General features: G+C 50.4%; 3 protein-coding genes across 3 annotated transcripts; 2 read left to right on the top strand and 1 right to left on the bottom strand.

The window, feature by feature from the left end:
• Positions 1-14: 14 nt before the first annotated feature.
• VPS26B (VPS26 retromer complex component B) lies at positions 15-6,454 on the top strand. The gene is made up of 6 exons (XM_065738524.1): positions 15-450; positions 3,318-3,474; positions 4,295-4,459; positions 4,587-4,762; positions 5,222-5,364; positions 5,871-6,454. Exons 1-6 carry the CDS (start codon positions 228-230, stop codon positions 6,015-6,017), a joined length of 1,011 nt encoding a protein of 336 aa, XP_065594596.1. The 5' UTR covers positions 15-227; the 3' UTR covers positions 6,018-6,454.
• A 2,524-nt stretch (positions 6,455-8,978) lies between these two features.
• THYN1 (thymocyte nuclear protein 1) lies at positions 8,979-13,945 on the bottom strand. Its single transcript, XM_065738517.1, has 8 exons — positions 13,941-13,945; positions 13,291-13,367; positions 12,584-12,813; positions 12,017-12,085; positions 11,269-11,361; positions 10,537-10,632; positions 9,803-9,953; positions 8,979-9,702 (listed from the first exon to the last, which is right to left on the bottom strand). Exons 2-8 carry the CDS (start codon positions 13,331-13,333, stop codon positions 9,656-9,658), a joined length of 729 nt encoding a protein of 242 aa, XP_065594589.1. The 5' UTR covers positions 13,334-13,367; positions 13,941-13,945; the 3' UTR covers positions 8,979-9,655.
• A 24-nt stretch (positions 13,946-13,969) lies between these two features.
• Positions 13,970-20,026, top strand: ACAD8 (acyl-CoA dehydrogenase family member 8). Its single transcript, XM_065738514.1, is given in 12 exon segments — positions 13,970-14,090; positions 14,093-14,264; positions 14,947-15,047; positions 15,414-15,583; positions 16,230-16,339; positions 16,608-16,684; positions 16,960-17,097; positions 17,482-17,617; positions 17,720-17,817; positions 18,064-18,216; positions 19,056-19,158; positions 19,916-20,026. Coding segments are annotated over 12 exon segments (1,431 nt in total). The 5' UTR covers position 13,970; the 3' UTR covers positions 19,969-20,026.
• Positions 20,027-20,404: the final 378 nt, after the last annotated feature.

Raw genomic sequence — 20,404 nt, 5'->3', positions numbered from 1 at the left:
GGGACGGCGGTCACGCGTGGGGAGCTGTGGGGCCGCGCCCGCCCGCCCTGGGCTCGCCGCAGAGGAGCCGGCCCTCAGCTCCCCGCCCCGCCGGGCCGCCGTGCCGCATTGCGGCCCCTCCGCCCCGGCGGTGAGCGCCCGTTGCCCGCGGGCTCCCGGCCGCCGTCGGCCCCTCCGCGTTCCCGTCCCCGCGGGGCTCTGTCCGCGGTGCCGCCCCCGCCGGTACCATGAGCTTCTTCGGGTTCGGGCAGAGCGCGGAGGTGGAGCTGGTGCTGAGCGACGCCGAGAGCCGGCGGCGGGTGGAGCACAAGACGGAGGAGGGCAAGAAGGAGAAATACTTCCTCTTCTACGACGGGGAGACCGTGTCCGGCCGGGTCATCCTCACCCTAAAGCACCCCAACCGGCGGCTGGAGCACCAGGGCATCAAAGTGGAGTTCATCGGGCAGATCGGTGAGAGCGGGGGCTGCGAGGGGCGGCGGTGATGGGGTTAGGGTCCCTAGGGTTAGGGCATCCCCGCATCCGCCTGTGTAACACCGTGCTCACACAGCTCACAGCACTGCACGCGCAGCTCACGGCACCGTGCTCACGCACAGCCCCAGGCCTTTTCCAGGTCATCGTTCCCTTGTCCCATTTCCTCCCTTGTGCTTCAGTCACTGATGCAAACCCCGTGATATGTACACGCTGAAGGTCGTACACGAAACCCGCTCCATCCCATGGGGTCGTGGCTTTGCTCCTGGTGTGCATTCTCCAGGCTGGCTGCATTTGGTTATTGTGTGGCTCGATGTCTGCTCGTGTTGCTGCGTGCCCGTTGGTCTCCATGGGCCCACACGGAGTGGGAAGCAGCAGAGGATGGCAAACGAGGTGGTTTTTTGCATGTGCATTCACATCACTGACTGTGCCTTCTCCCCCTTGCTCCACGTGCATGGAAGTGCTGCAGCTCAGCCTTCCTGAGCCCTACAGGCTGTGAATACAGTGTCCATCCCCAGCTCTGCTTTGCACAGCTGAGCATCCTGGCACAGATAGGCCAGTGACTTTTTGTTGCTGGCAGCTTGCAGCTCTCTGTGCATGCACCAGACTTGGATGTAAGCATTTCCTGCTCGGTTGGAAGAGGTTGCCACACCCACTCCTCCATCCGATGGCGATTGCAGCGTTGCACGGCCGTGGCTGAGACCTGCAGCCAGAGTAACTTTGAAACGTGGCTCACGACGTGACTGCTGTGTGCTGATGCACAAACTGAGCTGTGCCTGTGTGATGCAGTACATCTGCGGCCCTCTGTGCTCAGGTTTAACCCTAAAAGACAAGCTGTGTCCCTGCCCACAGTGCAGGAAGTGGAAGTGGGGATGTTCCCACTCAGGTTAGATATACTTTGCTTATTTTTTTTCCTTGTTTTGTCTGCATAATGCTTGCCCTTTCTTTCCAAAGGGAAGGATAGAATGAGAGAGCTTGTGAATGCTGGGGTGTAGGTGAGCCTGTTGCTCAGAGGGAGCTGGAGACTTCCTGCTTCGTTGTGATCCTCAGTGGAAATGAGGCATGGACTTCCTGCTCCACCGTGTCTCCTCTGTGCTGCCTTGGCCACCTCTTCTTCCCCAGTTTGGGGGATGCTTGAGCTGTATATTTTGAACAACACCCTTGAATTCATACACATTACCCAGGCAGTGTGTGCTCAGAGCTGCGATGTCCTTTGGTTCTGTCCTCTGTGCTGGTTAAGGTGTGGATCTGGTATCCCCTGCATGCTTTCCATCTCAGAGCAGCTCTCCTTCTGCTCAGACTCCTCGCTCCCACAAGGTCAGCATGCATGTAAGCCAAGTTACCAGCTCAGGAGGTTGAGATGTGGGGAAGTGATGTGTCACAGGGAGCACTGTGGTTCCAGGCTGAGTGCTGGAGTGCAGACTGTGAGCACAGAACCCACTTAAGATTTTGGTTCACCTGCAATTATTGTGTCCTTTTAAACCTTTCAGCTCCAAAAACTGAAATCACAGCTCATACCTGTCTGTGGTTGGACTTGATGGTCTTGAAGGAAGGGCAGATTTCATTGTGGTGATTTGTAATACACAGCTGCAAATGCAAATTGCAGAGTTTAAGTTGCTGTTGCTCTGACTTGGGGTAAGGTAAATAATCCCCAAGGATGGTTCTCAAAAAAAATAGTATAGAAGATGGTATATTTAAGTAGGTCTATATAGATGGTACACAAATGATTAGCAAAAGCAGATGGCTCATCTTTAGGATGATAAAGGCTTGCTGTGGACTCCACGTGGGAGGGATCTCCAAGAAGAGATCTTTCCCTGGTGGTGGTCAGCCCTTCAATGGGGTTTGGGAGAGGTGCAGCCAGGCTCTACCCCTTCCAATCACACAGGTATATCACCTTTAGCTGTGGCCCTGTGGCTGGCTCGGTGCTCACCTCAGGTGACCAGTCAGTGGTTCAGGCCGTGATTCGACAGTTCCCATACACTTGGGAGAGAAGAGTTTATTAAGTGTAGAAGGAGTTGCTGGCGTTAAAGGAGGAGCCTGCAGCCTGATGTAACGTAAGGAGTTTATGGGGTGAACTGCAGCAGTGTGCCCACAGGAGTTGAGCTGGTTCAAGCAGCACTCCCAGAGGTGAATGTGCTTCCCTCGTGGATGTTTCCCTGTTATTTGGGGCTGATGGACACACATGTTTGGTTGCCATGCACTGAGCACTGCATTAGTGCAGAATCAGTGAGGATCTGCACTGTTGTTATTCTCTGGTGTGAATCAGGACCGCTTCAGCTCCTTGTTACCAAAGCAGCACCAGCTGGAAGCCTCCTGGCACTCCGTTTTTGCTCTGTCACTGCTGTTTCATAGAAGCAGCCGTATTTTTCCTCTCCTTACATTGCCAGTGCCTTTGGCCTTGAGTATAAGGCTGTGTAGGGAATGATGGGAGCGGATGGCATGGGCTGCTGAGTGCTTGTTGGCCTTCTGTCCTGAGCTCGTTGCTGTTCTGGTTTGAATGATACCTTGAAACTGCATTCAGTTCAGGCATCCGTTAACGTGTGCAGCTCTGCTGACTGGTAGAGTGAGCAAACCACTAATTGTGCAGAAGCAGCAGCTTGCTTTACTGGCTCTGTGGCCTGCCATGCACGAGGACCTGGCTGTCTCAGCCACAGTGGTGGCACACGCTCAAGTTCTGGCCTACATGGAGAGAGGGGAACAAGTGCAGTGTGTTAGAGCCACAGGCTCCCCCAGCACGTTCTCTGGGCAGTGGTGCTGATCTGGACAGGAGCGTGGCTTGTAGCTGTGAAATCTTACTGTGTCACACAGGTCTGAATATCACTCCTTAACCTGGACTTGCTTCTTCCCAGAGCTCTACTATGACCGAGGAAACCACCATGAGTTTGTGTCTCTGGTGAAGGACTTGGCCCGCCCTGGGGAATTCACTCAATCACAGATATTTGACTTTGAATTCACACACGTGGAAAAACCTTACGAGTCCTACACGGGGCAGAACGTGAAGTTGAGGTGAGTGTCCTCCCTTTGTTCACCCCTGTTCTTGGTTCTGTGCAGTGTGCAACTACTGATGCTTACCGTAGTGATACTGGGGTGCAGCATCCCCTTCAGAACATCCTCCTAAGTGTATAATGTGACTCCAAATGAAATTGCAAAAGGCTGTCTCTGTGGGCTTTTATAAGCATGTGTCAGGCTCAAAAGAACCTGTTTGGCCCCATTTAAGTGACAAGAGAAATCAGCCCCTTCTGAATCTACCAAATATTTTCCAATTTACTGGGTAATTTAAAAAACAAAAGAAATTGTTTGCTTTAGTCCCCAGCAGGGACATTTTCACCATCGTGTAATCACTCTTGTTGACTTTAATTGTGCTCTGTATGCAAACAGATGCCTTGCTGGTATCTTGTTCGTGTGTTGTAAGGTGTATTTCACATTTAGGCACTCCAGTTGAGTTCATATCCAGTCACTGGCTTCAGAGGGTGCGTTGGGAAATTGTGAGATCTGCAGAGTGGAGTCTGCAGCCATTGCAGACCGGTGTGATCTTACCTCTTGCAAAAGGACACTGGTTCTCCATCTGTGCTCTGCGAGCTCTTGTTCTGATCCCCAAAATGATAATGTGTTAATTCAGGCTCACAAATGCACGAGAGCTTAGACAAGCTTGTTGTTCCATTTGAGAATTCCCTTTTGGCTTTGGCACCGTGAGCTGTTGGCTGCTCCAGAAGCCAGGGTACCAGTAAGCCTGTTTGGATAGCACAGTGCAGTCCATTCAGCCCCTCCCTGCTTCATCTCCATTGCTGCCTGTGCAACACTAACAGGACGGGGGCTTTCCTTGCAGGTATTTCCTCCGAGCGACTGTCAGCCGCAGACTGAACGATGTGGTGAAGGAGATGGACATAGTTGTGCACACTCTTAGTACCTACCCAGAGCTCAACTCCTCCATTAAGATGGAGGTGGGGATTGAGGATTGCCTGCACATTGAGTTTGAGTATAACAAGTCCAAGTAAGTGTCTCAAGAGCAGCCAGTGGTGGTGGGGAATCTGAAGATGGTACCTGTGACTTGTGAGCTCTTGGGTATCCTGATCTGCTCTGCAGCATTGACTGTGGTGCTTTCTTCCTTCGTATGTTAGGTATCATTTAAAAGATGTGATTGTTGGTAAGATCTACTTCTTGCTAGTGCGGATCAAGATCAAACACATGGAGATAGATATCATCAAGAGAGAAACAACAGGGACAGGACCCAACGTGTATCACGAGAATGACACAATAGCTAAATATGAGATCATGGATGGTGCACCTGTGAGAGGTGAGAAAGCAGATGATGCCTTTGAAATTCCTCTCCTGAAGTCTTTAAGGGTGGGAATATGAATCCTGCAGAATTTTCAGCTGAATCCTGTGTTACCAGTGAGCTCATGGCTGTTTGTGCAGGTGATAAAAGTGTTGTAGTTCAGTGCCAGCCTCCTGTGCCACTTGTTTTCCAGTTCCATTACCTAGCATTGCCTGCCAGAGAAAATGCCACTTGGTCTTTTTCCTGCAGTGCTGTCTTGATGCAGGTCACAAACGAGTCCTGCACTGTTAAAGTTGGGTTGAAATAGCAGCTGCCAGTAGCAGGATCTTCCTTTTTGGAGGAACTTGAGGTCTTTTATTCATCTTGGTCCCACTGTGTTTGATGTGCCCTCCTGAAATGTGGTTTTGCTGGCACTCCCCTGGTTTGTGTTTCCAGGATGACATCCTGCCTGCGCTGACAGTTTTGTGCTCTTTGCAGGGGAGTCCATTCCCATCAGACTCTTTCTGGCTGGCTACGAGCTGACTCCAACAATGAGGGACATCAATAAGAAGTTCTCAGTGCGTTATTACCTCAACTTGGTGCTGATTGATGAGGAAGAGAGACGCTACTTCAAACAGCAGGTGAGAAACAGCTCTTTGGTCCTCTTGGACCCATGGACTGTCACTGCTGACCTGCTGGATTCCCAGGGGGAGGGTCACATTCTTTAAGAGGTATCTGTAAGGACTAGACTGCTTAGAGCATGCAGAGAAGGCCTAGAAGAGATGGTCCACATGGGTCAGGTGTGTGTGATGCTGGGGATGCATGTAGAAGCTGCCCAGCCCGTAGTACTTCTCCACTCTCTTGTCCAAGCACTTCACTTGATTGATTATGATGTAGTTGCCAGTGGCAGTGGGACAGAGCTGCCCTAAACATCCACTAGGTTCACCTCTGTGCCCAGATCCTGTTGGGGGGGGGGAGTGCTCTGCCCAGATTTTCAGGAAGGCAGCATTGTGAGTGGAAGGTGCCAGCGTGGGCAAGTTCCCACTGGGTGCGAGCTGTGCTGGGCAGCTTGGTTCAGCGTTTGGGTGGGGCTGGGGGCAGGTCTCACAAGCACTGACAAGCCCTGCTGCTGGATGTGTTGCTGCAGGAGGTGGTGCTTTGGCGGAAAGGAGACATAGTGAGGAAGAGCATGTCCCACCAAGCAGCCATCGCCTCCCAGCGGTTTGAGGGGACATCCTCACACACGGAGGCCAAGACCCCCAGCCAGCCTGCAGAGAACAACGGCCGGCAGTGAGAGGCCACGCAGAGGAGGGCTGCTGTGGAGCCAGTGGGGACAGCAGCGAGGAGGAAGAAAAGAAACACTTCAGAGACTTCATTGAAAAAAAAAATCCGTTTTTGACTCAATTCCTTTCTTCAAAGGACTAGCAGGGTTGGGAAGGGGCTGGGAGGGCAAGGCGAGGCGGAGCACTGGTGGTGCAGAGCTGAAGGTACCCCAGTGCTTCCCAATCACTACATTCCTCTGGGGTCGGCTGCTTTGAGGCTGTGGAGCTGCCTGATCTCCTCTTTGACCCAAGATCCATTTGGTGTGGATCAGGGCAGGGAGAGAGCAAGTGAAGGCCAGATGTGCTGCTGAGGCTCAGCGGTGTGGAGGTTGCTTTGGGACTGCGTGGGATGGATATTTTTCTTGCCTTTCTGAAATCTTCACAAGGGAAAATGACACGGCATCGAGTCGGAAGGAGTTGGAGACTGAGGTGCAGCTTACAGCTTCACGTTATCCCCTCACTGCCTCCTCTTCCTCTTGGTGTTGGTGGCGGATTCTTTGTCACAAGCAGTTATATAATGTGGATGAGTCAGTTGGTGCCACAGAGCATGGGCAGCAGGATGGCTCTTGTGTCCTTGTGGGAGCTCCTGGCTGCTGTGCTGTGTCAGGGGGAGCTGGGGTGGTTGGTTGGAGGGAGGCATGGGAATCCAGGAGGACATGGAATGGAGAGGTGGCACAGGTTGGGCAGTGCAGTGAGGGTCGGGGGGAGCAAGCAGTGCTGCTGGGTGGGCAAGAAGGCAGAGCAGGAAGGCTGCTGGCTGAGAGCAGTGCCTTCTGAGCATTGCCCCTGAGGTTCAGCCTCTGGTTGCTGTGCTCAGCCAGGTCCCAGCTGCTGCTGCAGAGGGGCAGACCAACCTTGGGAGATCTGGAGCATGGTATTGGGATGTGAAAAATACTACGGGAGGGAGTTTATACTGCACATGTTGCCCTGCTTCATGCCTTGTGACAGAGCAGGCTTTGCAGCAGGGCAGAGAGCAGTACAGAAACGTGTGTTGTGTTGTTTGCTCTCTCATGCCTGCAGGATGAGGATTGGTAATGCCAGAAAGAGGATGCAGTTGTTCAAGGAGCTCGTGGCTGATGCGTGAGGCTAGAAGAAGCCAAGCAGCAGCTGGAAGGATGGTAGAGTCCTCAAATTCCAGGGAGACATTCTTGAGGCCTGAGCTGAAGTCACCAGTGAGGTCTGAGGGTGTGCCTTGAACTGAGAACCTGAATGCAGTTGTTTTGTTCTTTATTTCTCTTTTAATTCTAAAATAAGCTGCTTTTAGTCTTCAGCTAAGTAGAATCATGAGAACATTCCCAGAATGGAATCACTCCTCCGTTACAAATTAGAAATGGCTTTGTAGATTTGATTGAGTTTGGAGAATATCCATCCTGTATAGGTGCCCTTCAGAGAAGCAGGTGGTTACACCTCCTAGCAGATGGAGACACAAGCCTGCACAAGGTGCTGGGACAGGAGCTGCATCAGGTGGGATTTGTCTGAGTTTCCCTGCAAGCTTGTGGCTCACTATGGATTTGTCCAGCTTCTTTTTGATCATGGAACAAATCTCTGCCTCTGTCCTACAGCTGAATGTAGAACAGCCATCTGCAGCTGGGAAATGGAGGCATCTTCTGCTTTGTTTAGTTGAATGATGCTGGTGGAGGGAATGGGGTCAGGGTGGGAAGGGGAGCTTTTTATGTAATAAGACAGCTACTGTATTTCAGTGATCAGTGTGTTTTCTGCTTGCCAAAGTAAGTTATCTTTTACTCACCACGTGTAAGGTTGTGGTTTTTTAGTAGAGCTGGGCAGTCTTGCTCTGTTGTAGAGGACACTAATGAACTCATCTGTGCTGAATGCTCGTGTCACACCATGTTTCTCTCTGTAATAGCAAAGATGTGACTTGCTCCTCTTTACGTGGGAAGTGTGTGCTGTGGGCTGGAGCTGTGTGTTCCTCAGGCTGAAACAAAAGCTGAGACAACTGCCTCCTTGTGCCAGAGCAAGGGGCAGCCACGTCTGCAGGCCTCACATGGCAAAGCAATCTGGATGTTGCTTTGACACTCACTTCTACTCCCCCTCTTTGAAGGGGGAACCACCTGTGCTGTGGCAATACACGATCTTTGAGAGACAAGTGGAGCTCCTGCAGGGAGCCTCAGGGGATAGCAGACTATCTTTCCACAGCTAAGCTGAGCACAGCAGCACCCCAACCACCCTCTGCTTGCCCTCAGCTCCCCTCCTACTTAGAACTTTTCCTTTTGATTGTAGGCCATGCAGTATTAAAGAAACCCCATGGATGAGGATGTCTTTGCATTCCAGGAGTGGTTTGTTTACTGTCTGAACGGCATCAGTACAGTCTGACAAGATAATGCACTGTAAGGAGATTTCAATTAATCAGCTCTTCATCACTTGTAGAGGGCTTCCTTAGAATGAATCACAGAATGGCTTGGGTTGGAAGAGACCTTAAAGATCATCTTGTTCCAACTTGCCTTCCATGGGCAGGGATGAAGAAAAATGCATGAGTCTATATGGCTTTTTGTTGTTCTGTTTGTTGTTTTTTCCCCACTTTGTGCCTCTCTCCCCTTTGTCCCTAGCTGCAGAATCAGAATTTAGAAATGATCCCCACTTTTACTTAATCTAAGGACTGTTTAACCTGTTGCCCACTAGGCCCTGTTTGTCTGGGGTGGAGCAGATGTGCTGAGCAGATAAGTGGAAGCATACGGTCACTGCAGGACGAGGTACTGTGGGAAAGCACTTGGTTAGCACGGTGAGGAGCAGACACTGTGTGTTCCCCTGAGCTGGGTGGTTCTGCCCATTTCTTGGGTCGTTCCCTCTCTCCTAGGCAGCATCCGGAAGGGGGGAGTGGGCGAGTACTAAACCAAGCAGTGCAACTTGTAATTAAGCCTCTGCTGTGTTTACATGTTTCTTAATTCGTCGTCTTTTCAATGGCTGTATTTTAAAACTTGTTTTTTTTCTTTGTTTTTTTTTGTCTCTCCAATTAAAAAGAGCCAGCCTTGGCTGTCAAATGCTGTGCATGAGTTTGTCTGATATGATTTGTACCGCCTGGGTTGGGGCAGTGGTGTTGGTTTGGGGTTTTTTTTTATGGTATTCAGACATTTTTCTTTGATATGGTCTTTCTTTAGGACCTATGTCACTGTTGGTAGCCGTGGTGATGGAAGACACACGTAGCCTAAAAGTTAGCAGGCTAATTTCTCTCTCCTGTGGCCTGCAGGAAGGTAACTGAGATCTGCTTGGCAGCAGTTAGGTTAGGTGTGTACACACACTGAAATGTTCTTGCTCTAGACAGAAGCATAGTGACATCTTTCTGCAGGAAAAGGTCCCTCTGCAGACTGCATCCTCCAGTAAACATCTTCGAGGATGCTTCTTTCAAGAGCAAGACGGCAGAACATTACCACTGCTAAAAGTTGAGTAGTTGCAATTGATTCTAAAAGGCTTTATTTAAAAATAAGCAAAAAAAAAAAATCAACCAACCTAACAGTGTTGGAGTAGGGGACGTAAAGCTTCAAATCATTTGCAGGCTTGTTCTCCTTGCTGTGGTTGAGTAAGTAAACTTGAGAATTATGCTGGTTGAGGAGGAGGCATCAAGGGGCTGGGCAGAAGCTGTGCTGCTGTCAGTTTCTTAATGTGGCTTTTCCTCTTCCAGGCTCAAGACGAAATCAAATTCCTCTGTATTGGAAAGGTAAGGAAGAAAGAGTTGTAAGTGGAGCTTCCAAGTGGTCTGGGTGAAGGCTGCCTCTCAAAGACCAAAGGAGGAGAAGGCTTTTACCTTGTGTCAGTGGTTGGATGGAAAGACGTTGCCTTGAGAAGAGCATCATGTTCTTCAGGGGCCCTCCATCTGCTTTGTGTGCCAGGTGGTGAGTCTTGATCTCAGAAAGGGGGATGAAACGTTTTGTCATCCGCACAAACTGGACATCCACCTGGCAGGTGATGAGCAGCAAAGGAGCACGGTTGAAGAAGGATTTGGCATCCACATAACACATAAGTTCTTTGGGGAAATAAGGATTTTAAATCAAATGACTAATGCACAGAATCCTGTAGTGGTACAGAAGCTTTTTCTTGCTGAAGGCTGGAAATCTCAGATGCTCAGATGCTAAGATGCTGTTTCCAGCAATCTTAGCACCGTGCACTAAAAACATTTATGTGGTCACAGAGAATACAAAATGAAACTACAGGTTATATAGCCAGCCTGTATGAATCAAAACTATAGCTTTCATTGCTACAGACTAAAAAGAGTAGTGTTTGAAGATGTTTGTTCTCCTTCCTGACCCAGAATTGTGCAATGGATGCAGAACTGACCTCCATGCAAGGGAAGATCTGAAAATTTAGGGAGATGCATTTTGTTGTGGAAGTAACAAAAGAGTAGAGAAAACAATCAGGATTGGGTTTTCTCCTGATGGAGAAAAAGGAAGGTAGGGTAGGGATATGCAGTGTAAGGAGCTCCTAAGTGCACTGGGATCAAACATTGTGCTTAAAACAATTGTATTTAGTTTACTACGTTACCATGGACCACTTGGGGTTCTCTTTTCTGCTGGTGGAATCATAATGAGGATCCTTCTGATCAAACTGTGTGTGATCAGGGTATGCTTCCTTTACAATCTGAAACACAATGGGAGATAAATGTGAGACAAGCTGCTGTGAGCTAAAAGATGTTATCAGCAAAGGGTATGAAATGCCTTTCAGAAAACTGTGCCTAGACAGAAGAGGAATAATAATGGTGCAAAAGTGAGCCTTGCTTCCTCTGAAATCCATTCTAACAGATGTATTTCTTTCCTTTAGATTCCTTGTCTGGAAGCACTGCAGAACAGTATGGCTGTCAATGAAGCATCAAAATCTCTTTGGAGAGCAATGTCAAGGAGCACACGTAACAGGAAAACTGGGTACAGTTCTTAATGAAAAAGCTTTTCTGTGCCCTAGGCTTTACACTACTGCCTTGCAGAGTCAGCACAGTAGAGTTTAGTGAATCAGATATTAATCAGAACCAATGAGTGCAGAGCAGTGTTTCGCTTGGCTGGAGATGCTCTGAAATGACAGCAAGGTAACAGTGGTACGGTTTCATTTCTCTGGGGAAACATGCCAGAGATGCTCAGTGAGCACAGATACCCTAGGCCCATTTGCTGCTCTGATTAGAGACTTCTTTTGCACTCCTCTGGTTGTGAAACAGAAATAAGGCTAACAAGCTGTTTGATAACCCACTGATTACTTCCCCCCCGAAACACAGAATGAGGAACTCACCTTGACAATGCCAACAATGCCAGGCTCCTTGCAGTTACTGTGATAGAAGAATGCCTGCTGCCCCAGTTTCATGGCTCTCAGGAAGTTCCTTGCCTGTCAGATGAAAATGAGGCACTTTGAGCAACTGATGTGGAACTCTTAACAGCTAGAAATGAGACCTAACAGCAGGAGAGAGGTATGTGCTTCAGCACTGTTCATACAAGCTCTCCTACGTTGGTCATACAGATGTTTTACGTTGCAATGAAATGAAATAAAAAGAAAGGTGAAGAGCAAGATCTTGATAAGAAAGCTTGAGGGGATGTAGCAGCTCAGCCACCTTCATCTGGGGATAGCAAGAGACTGAAGTTAGCTGTCAGCAAACAGGCAGCTGAGCAGACTGTGTTAGGCAGAGGAAAGGCACGTAGATTTCCTTTGCACAGGAGTGCTGGAACAGAGCAGACAGCTGTGCACTGACAAGGCACAGTATTTGGCTGAGCACAGTCTTGCTCAAAGGTGTCAAGGGAAATAGAAGCTGTTAGAGACAGCTAAAGAAAAACTGGACGATTTAAGAGAATGTTACCCAGCTTGCATCTACTTTTAATATAGAGATAATTAAGCAGTTTTGACTCCTGGCAGAATACAGCTGTCAAAGCAGGCAGACTACATCAGAAGAAAATACTTCAGGCAAAGGAGACAAGTCATCTGTGAAGAGGGAGAACGTTTTTCTAGTGGTATTTCAGTGACTCAGTCTTTGACATCTGCTTCTCACCTGGTAGTTTCTTACTCCCTCCCAGAAGGTTGTCTGATTGGGCTGAGCCTTCAAGTCTTCAATGCTGAACTGCCAAATGGAATGAACACAGGTTAAGGCCAGGAGGTGGTTTGATCTTTATTACCTTATGGTCTGTGTTTTGCCTAAACATTTGTAGCTCCTTCAGTTACAGTTCAGACTTCACAAAAGCATGCTTTTGTCCCCATAGGGCTTGAAGAAAAACCTTCATGAAGTAGGAATGCTGTACGTAGTGTAAAAGCAGAGTCTGAAATAGCTGATGTCCCTACTACCTACAGCTAAGCATCCCGAGGCCCTGATTTCCTCTTTAAGTAGCAAACCCCAGTGTTGTCATCCTTAAGGAGAACAGAATTATCTTGTCCTATTTTCAGGAAGACAAGCACTTTTAAAGAAGTACTAAAGACTCCATAGCGTTGATATTGCAAATAGTCTGAATTGTTTGATGCTGTAATTCAGCACTCTGGTGCTCACGCTCTGGTTAGGAGTGAAACTGCTTCTGTACTTTGTTGACTGCTGAATAAGAACACTGCAATGGCTGTCAGTGCTTACTTTCACATCCACTCCCTTCTCGAGCCTGCTCTCTGGCTCTGATTTCAGAAGCCAGTGGCAATATGTTATCTTGCTTTCCTCTCCGCCAGAATCAGATTCTTTTGCCTTTTTCCAGTTCTTCCATCCTGACTTGGAGCTCCCAGCTGGAGGTTTCGTGGACTTCTCCTCTTCCTCTATATCTTCAGTCTCCTCCTCAGTCTTGGCGATTTTAGCATCAGGCTCCTTTTTATCTTAAAAGAAACCAGGAAGGAAAGAAAAAGCAGTTATTAAAGAGAATGAAGGTGGTCATCTGCTGGAGCCTATTCAACAGATGAGTAGCACAACTGTTTAATTTTCTCATTTTATGCCTTGAGCATCAGATGACGCTGCTTTGAGTACAAGGCTTTGAATTTGTTTTCGTGTGCTTTGAATATGGTAGCACATCATCTCTGTGCCACTGAACTGGGCACGCTTTGACTGACTGGCTCTAGCATGCAGGATCTGAAAGCTCTTAATAAATGAGTCACGTTTCTTAACTGTCTTGTGCTGAGAATACACCACTGTCCCTTTCTACCAGACTTGTCTCAGTCACACATGGATGCTCAGCCCACTTTTGCAGAGGAAATGCTGTCTCAAAGACACATGGCTTGAAAGACATGACGGTTAGGATGGCTGTAGCCTAGAACCTCGTGTAAGAGATGCTAGAATAGTCAGGACATGGCACAGACCTGCTACTGCTCCTTTGTCTCTCTTTCTGCTCGGCCAAGGCATCTCTGGTCTCTGAGTTGTCTTCGCTGAGAAGCACCTGCTGAGCAAAAGAGGACTGGTGACTGCTTATTCAGGCAAGCTGAAAAAAAACCAAAACAAAACAAGTTGGGATAGCTGAGAGAATGGAAAAGCTGTGCAGTAAGTGGGGAGTACGTTTCCTTCCTCGAGTTCAGCCATTTCCTCTATCAGTGCGAGTCCTGGCACTGGTTGAGGACCACACCCCTGGGGCTGCAGGCAGGCTGCCCTGGAGCTGCGCTCTGATGGACGTGGGCAGGAGGGCTGCGTTTCTCCACGGCGGAGCAGCTGTCGGAGGGATGTCCCGCAAGGCTCTCGGCCTCAGCATGGCCGTTTTCTGCCGCGTAAGAGGAGCCGTGCTTTCGGGAAAGCGAAAGCAGCGTGTCTCCGGGGCTCCGTCCAGCCTGCCCCCGGAGGATCCCGGCTCAGCGTGCCCGGCGCAGGGCTCCCTGCACGCAAACAGCTCCAACCCCAGACAACCACAAGCCGAAGTTACCCGGCTCTGAGCGGGTCCCCTCCTGCTAGACACCAACTTTTCCCCCAGCGTTCCCAGCGTTTCCCCCCCCCAGCCCCGTCCTCCGCTCCCCCCCCTCACCAGCTCCGTCCGCCTCGCCCCGTGCGAAGGATGCTCGCCCTTCCCCAGAGCTCCACCGCGGGCGGAGGAAACGCGGCGTCGTCCCCCGCCCCATCGGAGTCGGAAGTCTGGAACCGTTATGCAAAAAAGGCATCGCCCCGGAGCTTCTCCTCCCGCCCGCGGCCAATGCGGGCGGCCCCGCACCGGGGACTACAGCTCCCGACGGCCGCCGCGGCTCCGCCTCCCGCACCGCCTCCCGCACCGCCATGGCGTGGAGGGCCGCTCCGCTCCGCACCGCGGCCGCGCAGATCCTACGGAGCCGCGGGATCGCGTCCTGCATCGACCGTAAGGCAGCGCCAGGGATCGGGGGGGCTGGGGGGGGTGGAGAGATGCTGCGTGCCCCGCGGGGCTGCTGGGGGGCGGCGGTGATGGTGGCAGTGATGTCCCCGCCACCTCTGTGCTTTAGAGCTGAGAGTGAAGCGGGGAGCATCACGAGATCTGCGTGAGGTTTGTGGGGAAGGCGTGCTCCGGCTTTGCACCTGCTCGTAAGGATGCTGTCTGCAGGTGAGGTCGTCTTCTTGTCCCTGTTGGCTGAGCCCGTGGTCTCCTGAAGGCCCCCAGTTTTCCGAGCCAGAACGTAGCTACGGCTTTATCATAGAGTCATAAAATCATAGGGGTTGGAAGGGACCTCAAGAGATCATCGAGTCCAACCCCCCTGCCGAAGCAGGTTCCCTACACCAGGTAACTTCATGCTGTCTCCATACAGATGCTGTTTCCAAAGAGGTTCTTTATTTGCTCACTTTCTGGCACAGGTGTTCCCTTGTACTGCTGCAGCACAGGCCTGGCAGGATGCTGTGGTCCCAGCCCCACAGCACAGTGCTGAGCAGAGATGTGTGCAGCCCTGGGTTTTTGCTATAAGAAAGCCCTCGCCCAGCACAGGTCCCAGCAGCTCCAGGGAGCAGAGAAATGGGCTTTTGTAGTGGAGAGCAGGAGTGCTGACTGATGTGATCTCTTCCTGGCTTTCTAGCATCTGCAGGTCTGACGGCGGAGCAGAAGGAATTCCAAAAAGTGGCCCTTGATTTTGCTGCCAAAGAGATGGCTCCACACATGGCTGAGTGGGATGAGAAGGTACAGCTGCCTCAGGAGGGTTGTACTGCTCACTGTCCGTCCCCCCCCCTCCAGACATTGTTACCCCTGGGTCCCACTGCAGGGGTCCCCATAATAACTTCTCAGGGCTGTGATGACAGCAGTAGGCATTTATCTGAAGCTGCTGCTTGTGGGAGCCCATCAGCAGTTCCCTTAAAGCCTTCCTAAGCAGGAAACCCAACCATCCAGAAGCTTCAATTTACACCCCTAGATGGTGTGTGTCTGTCCAGCTATCTGCTTATCTTCTAACCAGTGCAATTAAGCAGTGCAGGAGTTTGGGACTGAACTTGGTAGGCGTGGTGCACCAGAACTCACGGACACTCACTTCTGATGTCTCTGTCCCAATAGGAAATATTCCCAGTGGAAGCAATGCGGAAGGCAGCCCAGCTGGGGTTTGGTGGCATCTATGTGAAACCCGATGTGGGTGGCTCTGGATTGTCACGTCTCGATACCTCCATCATCTTTGAAGCCTTATCAACAGGGTGCACCAGCACCACTGCTTATATGAGCATCCACAAGTGAGTCGGCCTGGCTGAAGAACAGTTGTTCTGTGGGCTCTGCATCCAGAGACAGCACTCCTGGTGCTCACTGAAGCTTGGGAGTGTGGATAGGCACATCACTGCAAGGATCCCTTGGCTGCAGTAAACAAACAGGCTACAAAACCCAAGATGCTGCCAAGGAGTAATTTTAGCTTTGTGCCATGCAAGATGGGATTAAGTTCAGGGTTTTGTTTCCTGCTCATCCATTTAAGCTGCCTATAGATAGTAGCAACCTGTCTGGAAAAAGCCTTTTCTGCTTTGGCTGTTCTGTGACAGCTGATACCAGGGCCCTATCCTGCTTGTACAGACATGTTCAGGGAAGGGCTCACGGTGCACAGTAGAGCTTGATGCTCAGGGGAACACTGAGCCTGTTAAATGGGAACGTGCTGTTCCACAAGGCAGCAAGTCTGGTGTGAATGGAAGGTGATGTCCTTCCAGCTTGTGTGCTGTGTAATTTTGTTCCCTTTCAGTGTGCGTGGGGCAGGTGAAGGGGAGGGGGCTCTTTGAGATGAACTGCAGCAGAGGTGGAACAATAAGCTTTCAAACCTCAGTGCTTTTGCAGAGCTTTGTTCTGTTGAGTCAGGAATGTGCTTGTATGAATGCTGCTCCTTCTCTCCTGCTCCAGCATGTGTGCATGGATGATTGACACCTTTGGCAGTGAGGAACAGAGGCACAGGTTCTGCCCGTCGCTCTGCAGCATGGAAAGATTTGCTTCTTACTGCCTCACTGAGCCAGGTGAGCGTTTTCAAACAAAATCTTCTCCTTTCCCTCACTCGTAGTGTGGTTTTCCTGGATGTGAATCATGTGGAATGGAGCCAGAGGTGGAATGTTTCTTTTCACATTCTCTTGTGCAATCACCAGGAGTTCAGAAGGGGCAGTCCATGGTTGGTGAATACTCGTGGTACACACCCGAGTGGTTTTGGGTCTGATTCCCAGGACAGCTTAAAGGCTCTGCCTTCAGAGATCTCCTGCTTCATTGGCTGCTCCCTTACCTCCCATATAGGAAGTGGAAGTGATGCGGCTTCCCTGCTGACCTCAGCTAAGAGGAAAGGGGACACCTATGTCCTGAATGGCTCCAAGGTACCTCTTTGCTCCTCATAAAGCTGCTGGATGGCACTGCATGCACGAAGGGTCCTGTGTCTCACCATCCTTTTCATTTCCTACTGCCTCTGTTCCCCACGGTGTGACATCCTCTGCAGGGCATCCACCAGAACTTAGCGCAGTTGGGTCCCTAAATGCCTCCCCTGACAGTGGAGTGCCTCCACTTCACCCCTCCCTCTTTGTACCCCAGCTGTTGCTGCAGGCCCTGAGTTAGCCTACAGTTGCCAACCCTTTCCTCTTGTGCCTTTCTGCAGGCTTTCATCAGTGGAGGAGGTGACACGGATGTGTACGTGGTCATGTGTCGCACAGGAGGCCCAGGTCCCAAGGGCATCTCCTGCGTGGTGCTGGAGAAGGGGACACCAGGTCTCAGCTTTGGCAAGAAAGAGAAGAAGGTGAGAGCCTTGCTTTTTATTTCCTGTGTACTGGAGGGATGTGCAGGACAGAGATGAGCTCATCTGCAAAGCACCAGGATTCTTTTGTTGAATGGGACCAGAATCAGCCTAGGCTGTTTTTTCCAAGCCACGTCCAATTTTGGTGGAGTTTGCACAGTAATGTTCACTTTGCAAAATTAAGGGTTTTAATCTCAGAAATGCCCTGCTCAGATACGTGCACTCCAGTTTCTAGCTCAGCACACTGACACCAAACCACAGGCTCTGAGGTGCTTTTGCAGCAGCTTGGCAACGAGAGCAAGCTGGGCATTTCTCTGCTCTGAGATGGATGTGTGCTGCTCCACAAGCAGTTTGGAAAGTACTCTTTTTTTTTCTTCTTTCTTCCAGGTGGGGTGGAACTCCCAGCCGACTCGGGCCGTGATTTTTGAGGACTGTGTCGTTCCTGTTGGCAACAGGCTGGGAGCTGAAGGGCAGGGCTTCAACATTGCCATGAAGGGACTGAATGGAGGCAGGATAAACATTGGTAAGAAAGACAGCAGAGAGACCAGAGAGAAGGACGAGCTCACGTTACTGACTGCCTGCATTAGCTTCATGTTCACTCTGTATTCTCATTTTCTCTCACCAGCTTCCTGCTCGTTAGGAGCTGCTCATGCCTGTGTTCTCCTGGCTCAGGAACATCTCACTGTTCGCAAACAGTTTGGGGAACCCCTAGCAAGCAACCAGGTAAACTCTCTAGCAGACTTGCACTCTGTAAGCTGTTCTTTGTCTGATTCTGGCTGAACAAACAGCTAGAGGGAGTAGTTTGCAGTGTGTCAAAGGTAAATCTGAAGGGAGATCAGAGATCAAAGTCAGGAACGTGTTTTTTCATAGCAAGAAAGCACGTCAGGCATGAGAGCTGCCTGCAGATGGTGGGGACGTGGTTCAGGGCACAGGGCTGACCTCGTGTTTCCCTCTGGTGCCCGCTGGCAGTACCTGCAGTTCAGGCTGGCGGAGATGGCGACGCGCCTGGTGGCAGCACGGCTCATGGTCCGCAATGCTGCTCGGGCTCTGCAGGAGGGACAGGAAGATGCAGCCGTGCTGTGCTCCATGGCCAAGCTGTTTGCTACTGATGAATGCTTCGAGGTAGGTTACTGAAAGCTCGGTGGAATCTCGGTGAGCCCTCTCAGCACTCAGCATCTCAGGAAGAGGTTTGACGCTGTGGGCACTCAGACCCGAGCGTGTTCATGGAGCCAGAAGCCTTGTTTCAGGACCAGGATGTATTATGGGATGGAATTCTGCAGCCTGTGGAGGCTGCAGGATTTGCAGTTCAGGTCTCCTGGCTTCCAGGTCTTTCTACACAACTCTAGAAGACCAAGCAAGGACACAGGATAGGCAGCAGAGCATTTTCAAAGGGAAATGCACGTTAGATGCTGCTAACTAGTAAGTGGTCTCCTAGATTACTCAGAAATCAATCACTATCACAAAATGTCCCTGAAAAGAGAAAGCAAGAAGAGAAAAGAATAAATAAAAATGAAATCTGTGCTATGACACTTCTTAGATTGGTGTCATACCAGTCTCAAATTGATAGATGATGATACAGAGTCCCATTTCAATAGAAATCAAAGCCTTGAACAAGTTCCTCGGCTGACTGGCCGCTAGGTGGGGATCTTTTCCATCAATAGCGTCATGGAAAAGCAGCAAAACCCTTTGTTAAGTGAAGCCTGTCTTGGTTGCTTATATGCTGTATTGTTCACGTAAATGCACCGTTAATGTGAAGCAGCACTTAGATGACATGATAGCACTGAGAGCAGCTCTGGTGGGAACTGAAAGCTCCTTGCTGTCACTCCACACTGCTAAGAGATGAGATTAGGTGACTAGAAAAAAAGAAACAAGCCCAGGTTCACGGGTTCTTATCAAGCTTCTGTCACAGTCTTGTCCACAACACCATGCAAGTCACTTCAGCAGCAATGCTGTCTTCTTAGATCTGTAACCAGGCTCTGCAGATGCACGGGGGCTATGGCTACCTGAAGGATTATGCGGTGCAGCAGTTTGTGCGAGACATCAGAGTCCACCAGATCCTGGAAGGTAAAGGACACTGTTACTAGCAGGGATTTGTGTGTGTACCAAGAAAGAATAGGCCTTCCAGGCCTTGCCACGTGACTGATTCTAGGGTTTCAGAAGCTAGTTTTGCCTTGAGCTTGAACTGTCCCTGGTTACCACGTGCGTGCATCCCCTGACCAAGAGCTCTGTGTGTAAAATCTCCCGACTCTCTGGAGAAGTTTCCATGTACTTGAAGGGTCTTTCAGCAGGGGGAGATGTGTCATGTTAGTGGTGCCTGCATCCAGTTTTATCCTGTTGTTCCCACAGACACACACTGACTCTGCCCAGCAGTTCCCATTTTTGGCACTGTTTCTCTGCCAGTGTCAGGGCACAGCTGCCTTTTCTAAGCTCAGTTTGACTTCCTTGCCTTTTAATTTTCCCTTCTTTGAGGGCCGTTCACGTAAAACCAAGGCACCTTGTAGGGATTGTAAGCTTTCCTGTGCTTTGTGTATGTGTCACATAGCAAAGCAGTGAAGTCAGCTGTAGATATAGATCCTGTGCAGCTCAGTGCTTGGTGCCATGGCAGTGGCTAAATAAAAAGATATACTAGTGTTCCTGAGCAACGTGTTAGCACTTTGTAGTTGTATTTCAGCCTGATACCTCAGAAATGCCACCTCAAATGCTTCCCCCAGGGTGAGATTTTCTGTACTGTAGACTGCAGATCAGGGAAGAACTTGGTCTGCCCCTGGTGCAGAATAGGACCATCTCTTAACTGTCTTTTGCACCCTTGACCCCACTGCAGGTACCAACGAGGTGATGCGGATGATTGTGGCCAGGAACCTGCTACAGGGGTGATGCCAGGAGCTCGCCTCCAGGCACGATCTGTTTCCCTGGGAGCAGAGAGCAGGATCTCTCGGTGGAAGTGGCCTGCTTGCCTTCCAGGGAGCGGGAGCACGGCTGGATGCCCTCCACACGCTGCCGCAGCTGTGCTCTGTGCCTGGCAGTGCTGTGCAGCCTGAAATGTGATCGCAGCTCCCAGCAGGAGCCTCTGTCTGCAGATCGTGGCCGTGGGCTGCTGGCCCACAGAAGGAGATGGTTCAGCCTGCAGAGTGCGGACACGGGAGCTTCAGGAGGTGCATCCTGACCGCCTGAACCGTTCTACCAATTAAACCTTCACTGAAAGGAACTGATCGCGCTGCCTTAAAGCCTTTCCTCCTGGATACGAGTGCTGCAGACTGTGGGCCGGAGCAGCAGCGTGTATGGAGGCACTGGATTCTTCGTCACAGCTGGA

Source organism: Cyrtonyx montezumae, unplaced genomic scaffold (genome assembly GCF_038088225.1).
Source record: "Cyrtonyx montezumae isolate F1298 unplaced genomic scaffold, pur_monq_1.0 scaffold_22, whole genome shotgun sequence".
Lineage (NCBI taxonomy): Eukaryota > Metazoa > Chordata > Aves > Galliformes > Odontophoridae > Cyrtonyx > Cyrtonyx montezumae.
Note: the sequence above shows the minus strand (reverse complement) of the source record. Positions and strands in the feature narration are given on the sequence as shown.